Consider the following 10,631-nt stretch of genomic DNA (forward strand, 5'->3'; position numbering starts at 1 on the left):
AAAAGAATGCCAGCCAGGCAGTGGGGCTCCAGGGCCACACCCAGAGCCACCTCTCAGCATTCAGGGTTTTGGGGGTTTAACCACTGGTCTCCCCAGTGAGGACTTGCGCCTAAATAATAAACAGACACAGCCGTCCCCCACCACACACATATCTTCACCCTACAATCTTCAGACTCACTGCCTCAAGTCAATGAAGACTCATCATAACAGCCCTGTAGGACTGTCCATGGGCATTTCTGAGACCGACTCTCTGGGAGCAGAAAGCCTCAGCTTTCTCTAGCAGAGCAGCTGATGGTTTTGAACTGCAGACCTTGGGGTTTGCAGCCCAATGCATAACCAGTGCACCACCAGGGCTCCTGTCCCTACAGCTATCAAAGTCCATGGTTGCTCAAGTCCCCGGCTCTGCACATCGTCTCATACACTGTAGATCATGCCTAGGTCACTTGAAATGCCCAATCCCATATAAATGCTGTGTGACCAGCACTGGGCACGCCCTCCCAGCCTTTGACAGGTTGCTTTGACCGCTTCAGTTTTGATTCCAAACAGCTGTGTGTGGTTTACCATCCGTGAGCGGAGGGTAAGGCACGCTCACCTGCCAGTCCTCGTCAGGCTGATGGAGAGCGCCAGTGAGTTCCTCAAAAGCAAGGTCGACAGCGTATGGAAATTAACTCCACTAGAGCACTGGTCAACCAGAACTGTGTAGCGGGAACCCTGAGGCCGTGCAGAGAACTCGGGGGTTTGCGGTCAGTAGCCGGCAGACACCACTGACTTCTTCCAAGCCCAGCCCGATTCTTGGAGGGAGACTTGGGCTATTTATCCCAGTGCCAGTCAAGGGCCTGCCCTGACGCAACTCCACTTCTGGTTGGGATTGGGAGACTTGAACAAGGCCCAGGCCCACCCCAGGGGGTGAGAAAGCAGGTCTTGGGGAAGACCCGCTGACTCGAGGTTGTGGTGCGTTGAGCCAGATTAACTAAGCTTTGGAGCTAATAATGTAGATGTCTCAAAGGGTGTTTGTTTGTTTAAAACTAGCTTGTGTGTCACAACGACTTTTAAGTCAGCTTCCACTTTACTTTACTTCCTTTTATTACCGCTAAGACCAGTGTTCAAGGCTCGATTCTGACGAGTAAGGGTTCCAGAGGGCTTTTAAGGCTGTGAGAGCTCTCCTCCACCCACCTTTAATGTTGATTGTATTCTTTAGTTATTATTAAGGGATCGCAGTCCTCACGTACTCCAACTGGACTCCCTTCTCCTAAGAGACGGGAGCTTCAGGAAAGCACGATTCCCGCAGAGAGGCCTGCAGCCAAACTGCCTGGCTTGTCTGCCACTGCCGAGGCCAAATCCCCTCTCCATCCTGCAAATCCCACTCCTTTGTCCTCCTTTCAGGATCCCCAAATAACAAAACAAAAGGCCCCTGTCATCAAATTGATTCCAACTCCAACCTATAAAGGATTTCTGTGTGTGGCTTCTCGCAGAAGCATCGCCTTGTCATTCTCACCAGGAGTGGGTTTGAACCATCCTCCTCAGAGCAAGCAGCCTAGCCCACAGTGCTAAGGGGGCTCCTGCCCAGATCCTCAGATGACTCTTACAGATCACCTAGCTCGTTAAACTAGCCTGAGTCAGTACATCTGCACATGCTCAGTGGGGGATTGAACCGGAGGGACCAGTTCGGAGCCTTGGTTCCAACACACCAGGGAACAGAGGATATCGTTGCAGGTTGTGGCTTGTGTTGTGCAGTTGCTGTCCAGTCAGCTCTTCCTCGAGACGTCCCCCTAGTGAGGCAGAAAGAAGCGGTGCCCAGTCTGCACCATCGTCATGGCCACCGGATGTTTGAGACCATTGTATCAGTCCCTCTCTTTGAGGGTCCCCCTCATCGTTGCTGACCCTCCACTTTACTAAGCATGATGTCCCCCAGGGGTTGACCCCCCTGAGTGGAAGTCTCAGGCAACTTTGTGTTTGTTGGCTAGTTTCTGGAAGTCAGTGGGCAAGCCTTTCTGCATCTGCCTTCGTGTGGGAGTTCTGCTGGAACCTGACCCAGGAGTCGCCCTGCTTGTATTTGGAATGCCAGTGGCATTGCTCTCAGCATCACGGTGGTGGTGTTAGGTTCCAACTGACAGCAACCCCGTGTATAACAAGAACACGCTGCCCGGCCCTGTGCTGTCTTTCACGATTGTTACGTTTGAGCCAATTCCGCAGCTGCTGTATCAGCCCCTCTCATTGAAGTGCTTCTGCTTTTGCATTGACCCTTTCCCGTAGCAAGGTTCAGGTCCTTTTCCAGAGCCGTGTCACTGGGTACCATGTCTAAAGTACACGAGACTTTGTCTCGCCATGCACACTGTTAGGAGCATTCTGGCTTTGCGGCGGCCGGTGTGCAAACGGCCCCGCGCCTGGGCTTCAGCTGGCCTGGCGGGGACGCTGAGCCGCAGGGCCAGCTCTGGACCGGCGGCCACCATCTTGAAGAGCTCCCGTAGAGCGCCCGTCCCCTGGGATCCTGTCACTATCCTTTCTGCCCTTTCCTGGCGGTCTCAACCAGGGTCTGTTTCCCACCCACACAGCTCTGTTTTGTGATGTTCTGGACCCCCAATGTCTCCGAGAAGATCCTGATCGACATCATTGGTGTGGACTTCGCCTTCGCCGAGCTGTGCGTCATCCCCCTGCGGATCTTCTCCTTCTTCCCCGTCCCAGGTGAGGCGGAGAAAAGAGGGCCAAGGGCCACTCCAAGCGGCCCTCCCGTCCGGCCAGCTCGCCCCGCTTCCTAAACACCTACCCAAAAGTAAGCTTGCGCAAAAGGATTAGCCACGGTGGCCGAGTGGTCGAACCTCCGAGGAATGAGTGCCTCAACTGGGATCCTTGGGGCGGGGGTGGGGAGGGGGGGCTGTTTCTGTTTAACTACTGAGGTGTCAGGCGTAGTTGAAGGAAAGTGAGTCAAAGGGAGATCAAGGTGCCCGGGAGTTTGAACAGCAGTCTCCTGCACGCGCCAAGGGCAGCATGAGCTCCGGGCTCCCTCCTCGAGACGCGCCCGGAGGGGCGGCTGGGAAAGCGAATCCGGGAGCAGCGCTGAGGCTAGCTGTGTGGTCTGAAAGGAGATGCTAACAGCCGGGTTAACGGAGGAGGTGGCTTTCGATTAAGCATGCTACCCCTTGTATGTGTGTGCTGAGGGCTTGCATCTCTGTACCCCATACCAAGGGCATTATTATTTCATGACCTATTTGGAAATTGATTGCCAAAAGGCCCCTGTACCCCCCAAATGACTGGGGCTAGGAGATGGTTCTGGCTCTTCTACTCAGCCAGCAGCCGTCTGGAGCCATTTCTGACTGGGGCAACTCTAGGGCCCGTGGCTTTCTGACACCTTAACTCGTGGAGCGGCTGCTGGTTTCAAACTGCTGACCTTGCAGGTAGCAGCCGGACACGTAGCCAACACACTACCACCGGGCGCTCTCCAAACACAGGCCCACTGAGTCATTGGCTCTCTCTGAGCCTCAGTGCCCCTTTAGACGTGAAGGGCCAGAATTCGAGGCTGGGCTAGGGTGGGAGCGCTGTGGGGCCAGGAAATGGGTGGCCGAATATGGCCGTGAAGACCCACTGGCCCTGAAGCAGGGGAGCTGAAGAGGGAGTCGGGCTGCATTGCCAATGTGTCTGCTTTCCCCTCCTCCTCCCCAGTCACCGTGAGGGCCCACCTGACTGGTTGGCTGATGACGCTGAAGAAGACCTTCGTGCTGGCCCCCAGCTCCGTGCTGCGCATCATCGTCCTCATCACCAGCCTCCTGGTCCTGCCCTACATGGGGTAAGTCAGCCGGCGGGGCTGTGGCCTGGCCCCTGAACGACCCAGCTAGAGCACGTTGCACTTCCGGTCCCACCCCCAAGCGGGTGTAGAGTCGGAAATTCGGAGTGGCTGTCAGGCGCCTGCAGGACCCTGGACACTGACTCTGAGCCCCACCTAGCACCCATGAGGGAGGCCCAGGAAGAGGGGGCCCTGCGCCAGTCTCACAGACCAGGGGGCGGGGAGAGTAGGGTACAAGCTCTGTGAGAGCAAAACCATTGGGTGTGCCAATTCGAGAGCCGGGCAATGGCGCTTCTTCAACGGAAAAGTAGAATTTATAATTAATGGCATGTTTCTGCATTAACAGTTTTATTGATACTTCCATATATAATACAGTTAAGCAGTTTAATCCTATCCAGAAGAGTTGTGCAGTCATTACCGCATCCAGTTTAGAATGTTTTCTTCTTCCTTGTACCCATTGTTACCAGTGTAATTGTTTTAATTGTGGCAAAAGCATACGCAACATTCTGCAATTCAGTAACTTCTACTGAGTAATTCCGTGCCATTGATTATGCTCTGTTTTGCAACCATTATTGATCATCCTTTTCCAAATCATGCCACCACCATGAGTATCAGCTCAGTGCCCCTAAGCAAAGATTCTTCCTGCTTCGCTGATGGTAGCCGTGGGTCAACTTTGATTTGGGATTTTTTTAGTACTTTTCTTGATACAGAAACCCACTTTTAAGAAGAGTTGTTATGTACACCATCACACTCGGTCCTGGTGTTCCATCCTCCCTCCGGCATTCTCTGTTAGCTCACCTCCCCAGGGAGCCAGAGCATCAGCTGTCTCTGTGCATCCACTTCTCTGTGCTTCATGAACGGGGAGACCTAACAGAAACAATTAACAAAAAGAAAGAAGAAAATGACACTGCTATAAAGATTAAAATAAAGAGTAAAACTTAAAAGCCCACCAACAATATTTTAAAATCCAGAGAAGAAATTTGTCATAGAACAAGCAAGTAATATTTAAGCCTAGAGCCTAAAAATTCAAGTTGGGTCAAGAGGGAGGTCAATTGACCAAGCATCACATTCTACTCCGTGAACACTCTGAAGCCTCTTTGTAATGTACTTGAATAATCATGGGGGTCGACAAGCCCAGATCTGTGGGACTCTCTGGGCTCACAAGGGTCCTGGGGCTGAGGAACCCCAGTCCTCAGGCTAGGCGGCAGGAACCAGGGGTCCGGCGCTGAGAAGAGGGGCGGGGCTGAGATGGGGGGTGGGGGCACCAGCCTGCAGTGCTCTTGGAGAGAGACACCCTGGCTGAGTTCAGGGACCCCGCCCCACAAGTGTCAGGTGCAGGAGCAAGAGCACGCAGAGTGGGAGCAGTCAGGCTTCAGGGTGACCAGCTCTGGGTGGCACAATGATCACTCGCCTTCTCATCCCAGGGTCCACGGGGCCACTCTGGGCGTGGGGTCCCTGCTCGCGGGCTTCGTGGGCGAGTCCACCATGGTCGCCATAGCCGCCTGCTACGTCTACCGGAAACAGGTGAGGCCAGGGCCCCTGGCACGTTGCCCGTGGTGCCCATATGGGTGCCCATACCCGAGGGCACCGCGGAGGGTGGCAGGGTGATCTGGGATGGAGCGGCCAAGCCAGGGCACCCCGAGTCCACCATGACACCCACCACGACCACCGCACCCAGGCGACTCCCTGTGCCCTTGCCCCGCTGTGCTGTGCCCCCGCCCCGCCCCGCTGACAGGTCCTGCCTGTTCTAGAAAAAGAAGACGGAGAACGGGTCGGGCGCGGAGGGAGAGGATTCAGCCATGACGGACATGCCGCCGGCGGAGGAGGTGACGGACATTGTGGAGATGCGAGAAGAGAGCGAGTGAGGCGCCCCTGCCGCTGACTGCGGGACAGAAGGACAACCCTCGGCTCCACCCCTTCTCTCCTTTGGTTTTTGTTTCTGGTTTTGTTTGGGGAATGAAAGAGGCCTTGGCGAGAGGCCTCGCGTGAGTGCTCCAGCATACAGGGCGTGCTCACAGGGACTGGGACCTCGAGGAAGGGCTCTGCTGGCTCTTGATGACAAGCAAGCTCTCCCAACAACTCCACCCGCCCCCCGCTTCTTGGAGACCACAGACACCCCACCTCCTGCCACCACACAGCCTCCACGTGGAACCAGGCGCTGCACCGCCCGTGCCCACGCCGTCCTCTCCAGGACCACCGGGTGGGAGTGTGCTGTGGCCCTAACGCAGCCACTGCTGCCCCCAGGCTGGTTACGCTGGTGGGTGGTGCAGCCCCCCTCCCTACCCCCCAGTGCCTCGGAAGATAGGTCTGGCACCCCAGTGGAACAGTTCTACTCTGCACGAGGGGCATCGCTGCCAGCCGGGTCGGCCAGCAGCTGCGACCACGTGGCTGTCCAGACAGGGAGGCCTGGGGCCTGCCATCCCTCCTTCTGCCCATCTACAAACCCGGGAGCCCACTGGCTAGCACAGGCCCACACACACGGGTCGCTGGCTGGTGGTCATGATTCAAAAGGTCAACTGCGTTTTTCATTTTCAACTGGAGAAGATCAGTGAGCCCCCGCCCTGCCTCCCCGTGTATGCTTGAGCTAACCTGAAGTCACATGCTGGCCCCAGCGGCAGAGCCCTGTGGTGGGCCTGTCCCCCAGGCTGGCTCTGGTTGCTGGCCTGCCCGGGCGGTGGCAGTGGCGCCGTGAAGGAGACGCCCGCCTTGTCAAGTGGAAGAAGCTTTGAGCCCCGATGCCGTGCTCTAATGCCAGGCTGCTGCCTGTCACTGCCCAAGTCGCTTCACCTGGCTCCATCCTCCTGCACCCTAACTTCTAGGAGAGGTCACCGCCCAGGAGCGCCCTCAACATCACACGATAATAAAGAGATTTTATAAGCGGTACTGAAGTCACTATGTGATAGCCCCTAAAAATGAAGCATTGGAAATCCATTTAGTGTGGTCTATTTTTCTATGTTTTGGAAAGTGGGGTTTTTGGTTGGGCTTCGTTTGGTTTTGGGTTTTCTTTGTTGTCTCCCTCTCCCTTAAAAATGATGGATTCAGGTCACGGAATTCTTAGCCAAAATCCCTACACTGAGAAAACCTAAACACACATTTTAAAAAGCTATTTTAAAGATAAATATATATACTGTGTATGTTATATAATTTATTTTAAGCGACAATACATTTCCTATCTTCACATTTTCAATAAAATGTCTCAATACGACACGGGTGGGTGCCGATGCTCTCAGCCTGCCCACAGGTGACACAAGCCCCCTCCCCCCTTGGAGCCCTGTCACAACGCCTGCCCCTGGCATGGAAATGTGGAGGGGAGGATTACAAGAGGACTGTCGCCTTCCTGGGAACCTGGGGCGACTTCTGAGTTGAAAGGCTACCGGTGGCCGGGCTGGGGGTGTGAACGAGTGGGCCAGTGTCGAAGGCGGTGGGGGTGGATTATGTGCTGGAAGGCCGAGAAGAAACCCAGCAAGCCTCGATCCTTGTCAGCCGTGCCGTGTTAACTCCCCCATCGGGTACAGACTGGACAGCCCCGAGTTGGCTGTGGTCATAACAGGGTCACATGCTTCCCAGGCCCCCGGTGTGCCTGCTGTAGGTCTGCACCCCAAGCTAGCTGTGGTCATAACAGGGTCATATGTTTCCCGGGCCCCCAGTGTGCCTGCCCTAGGTCTGCGCCCCGAGTTGGCTGTGGTCATAACAGGGTCACATGCTTCCTGGGCCCCCAGTGTGCCTGCTCTAGGTCTGTACCCCTACATGCTGCTCGCAGCTCTTCCACAGAGATGAGGGGGGATGGGGGAGAGAATCTAATTGTATTGGCTTTTACAAAGTTCATGAATAGAAAATTAAACAGCGTATTTTCTAACATGTGTGACTATCGTGCTTGTGGACTGGGTGGTTAAAGAGCCCTCTACCTGGAGGAGAGGTCTCCTGGGGAATCATGGCTCCAGAGAGATTTGGGGACGAGGGAACTGAGGGGCGGGCGGTCCGTGGGCACAGAGGCAGACCCCAGCAGACTACTCAGATCTCTGCCCTTGAAACTGCCTTTCGTGCCCTCCCTTGCTGAACCGCACATCCAATCCTACCCCTGGGCGGGTGGGAGCTGCCATCCAGAAAGATGGCCCTCGCCAGGGGTGGGACAGAGTAGTCACCCCAGCATCCCCAGCACAGCTTTTCCTGGACAGTGGGCTAGCTGGTCGGCATGTCTCGATCGGCCTCTAGACATGGGGAGGTCAGACCCACAGTAAAGGGCACGGCTGGAACTGTTGGAGACAGTGGCTACCTGGATGAGCATGTCCCCTGCCCAGGCTTAGGCGCTGCATCTCTTCTCCAGGTTCCTCAGGGGCTCCCGGTAGTGAGCAGTCCACCCCTGCCTAGAGGGGACTCAGCCGGGCAGGGCTGAGACTGAACACCACACCCCTCAGAAAGGGGACCCATTCCTCTCTGATGCTTTAGGACATGTCAGGAAGGGCCAGAGGGCGAGCACTTGATACCCTGCCCCGCACCCCTCACGGTGACCTCAGGAGCAGTCGGATGAGGTCCATGGGGAAGGAAGGTCAATGAGGAGCCTCTTGTCACCAGGGCAAGCTCAGGTCAAAAAAGCTCAATGCACTGACGGAGTTGATCACAACACGGCCACCCTACAGGCCTGGGGAGAGCTGCCCCTGTGGGCTTCTGAGACTAACGCCTCACCGACGTAGAAACCTTCTTCCTACCTCAGGGGGCCCCCACAGTTCGCAGCCCAACACATAACCACTCGGGGGCCCACCGTCAGCCTGGTCCGGATCTCAGAAGCCTCATTAACCCGTCGGCCAACTGGCACTGAGTCGATTCCGGCTCCTGGACACAGACCGCCGAAGCAGGTCGCTTCTGGGCGGCTCCATCCAACAACATCTCGGGTCCAGTGCTTGACACACAGCACTACCCAGCCTGCAAGGACAGTCAGTACCCACATCACCAAAGACACTGAACGTGACGGTTACTTATGGGGCTGCAGACGGCAAGGTCAGCAGGTGGACACCCAGCAGCTGTTCCGGGAGAGCCAGGCGTTCGGCTCCGTGAGGAGGTGCCGTCTCAGGCTCACAGGGACAGTTCTACCCTGCCCTTGAGGGCCAAGCAAGTCGCACGGACTCTGGCCTGAGTTTGGTTTGGGGTTATTTGGAAAGCAAACTGCAGGATCCCTGGTAGCACAGTGGTAACTCATTAAACTGCTCACCACAAGGTCAACAGTCTGAAACCACCGGCTGCCCCACACAAGAAAGATAAGGCTTCTCTTCCTTTAAACAGTTAGTCTCAGAAACCCACAAGGGTGGTTCTACCCCGCCCTGTACCCTGTCGCGATGAGCCCGCCTCGATGGCGGTGGGAGGGGGCAGTCAAGCATGGGGAACATGAACGGCCCCCTCTCCATCATTTCCTACTCTGCAGTGTGAGGGTCGGGTCAGACGGACTCTGGTCATACCCTTGGTCCCCAGCGACTCCATGACTTAAAGACTCCCTAGTTGCACTTTCTCCCCATGCACTTACTGCCAGAGAGGAGGGAGGGAGGGCAGGAGACGTGTTGAAAAACTGGGGAGTATTTCTACGTTGCCATTCTATTACCTGGAGATGTGTTTTCAGGTATTTAGAAGTCGTTCTACCTCAGGGCGCTTTCCAGCAGGCCAGCGGGTGCTGGTCAGTACCGATTCCCTGAGCGTCTGGTCTGTTCCTTTGCCCGCAAGCTGATCTCTAAACTTCCTCCATCCAGCCTGGACGTGGCAAGGAAGGCTCCTTGATGTGCTGAGAATATATATGTATAAACATATACATAAATATATACATATATACACATATGCATAGTGCTGTGTATAAATAAATACATATGCCTTAAACTATATTTAACAGTCTTAATGGCATTTGATTCATATATACAATTCAATCGTTTGATGATATTAAAAAGAATTGTACAACCATCACCACAATCAATCTTAGAAAATGTTACTCTTCCTTGAACTCACTGGTATTAGCTCCCCATTTTCCCCAGCCTCCCCTGCCATGTCCCAGGGATTAACTCTTCATCCGGTTACTGTCTCTATAGATTGCCCGATCTTGGACTTCCTATATAGAAAATCATACCAAAAACACCAACGATGATAACAAAGTACAATGAAGACCTCAATAGAAAAGAAAAAATATTTTTAAACTGGAACAGATTTTCAGAGTGAAACGAGAGGGGATGATAGGGTGTTACAGGTGGACGTTGGTGCCAACGTGTCCACTCTGACCCACAGCACAACAGGAAGAATCCCGGCTCAGCCTCGCCAGCCTCACGGTTGTTTGCAGGTGTGAGCCCCCTGTTGCGGCCACTGTCGGTCCATCTCACGGAGGGCCTTCCCCTTTTTTTGCTGCCCCTCTACCTTATCAACCATGATGGTCTTTCCAGAGGCTTGTCTCTCCTGACGTTTACATAGAGGTATCTATTTTAGCCAGCGTGAAGGTGCAGGACATGACCAGGGCTCTGTGTGAGGTGGAGAGCCAGTGCCTTGGATGCAGCCGACTCCCAACTCCTGGCTCATCTGTCACAGCCACTGTCCCCGGGCCCCCGCAGCGCGTGGGAGCAGCACAGAACGAGGGGCACCCTGTCTGGCTTCTGTGGTTATTTTGGATCTGTATTTCTGGCCTGCGAAGCAGCAAAACATCAGCTGACCAAACCACACATAAAACAGGATGTCAGAAGAAGAAGAACTTTAAGATGAAGCCCTCCTGCCTGCCTTTATAAAATTGATTGTAATGTTGACTTGTTACTGACATAATTCACATATCATCCAATTCAGTGGTTTTAAACCTATTAAAACAGTTGTGAAACCATCACATTGATTTTAGACA

The 10,631-nt window shown here is 54.5% G+C and overlaps 1 protein-coding gene across 1 annotated transcript in view; it reads left to right on the forward strand.

Moving 5' to 3' along the window:
• The window catches only part of ANKH (ANKH inorganic pyrophosphate transport regulator), a gene marked incomplete at its 5' end in the record, with an annotated part of 45,237 nt that extends 38,254 nt beyond the window's left edge, over positions 1–6,983 (forward strand). Inside the window, 4 exons of the mRNA XM_030888945.2 lie at positions 2,553–2,682; positions 3,658–3,781; positions 5,203–5,302; positions 5,530–6,983. Coding sequence (XP_030744805.2) covers positions 2,553–2,682; positions 3,658–3,781; positions 5,203–5,302; positions 5,530–5,643 — 468 coding nt within the window. The remainder of the gene's footprint in view (positions 1–2,552; positions 2,683–3,657; positions 3,782–5,202; positions 5,303–5,529) is intronic.
• Positions 6,984–10,631: the final 3,648 nt, after the last annotated feature.

The sequence above is a fragment of the Echinops telfairi genome, unplaced genomic scaffold (assembly GCF_000313985.2).
Source record: "Echinops telfairi isolate 266 unplaced genomic scaffold, ASM31398v2 ScPeMD7_7469;HRSCAF=8507_1, whole genome shotgun sequence".
NCBI lineage: Eukaryota > Metazoa > Chordata > Mammalia > Afrosoricida > Tenrecidae > Echinops > Echinops telfairi.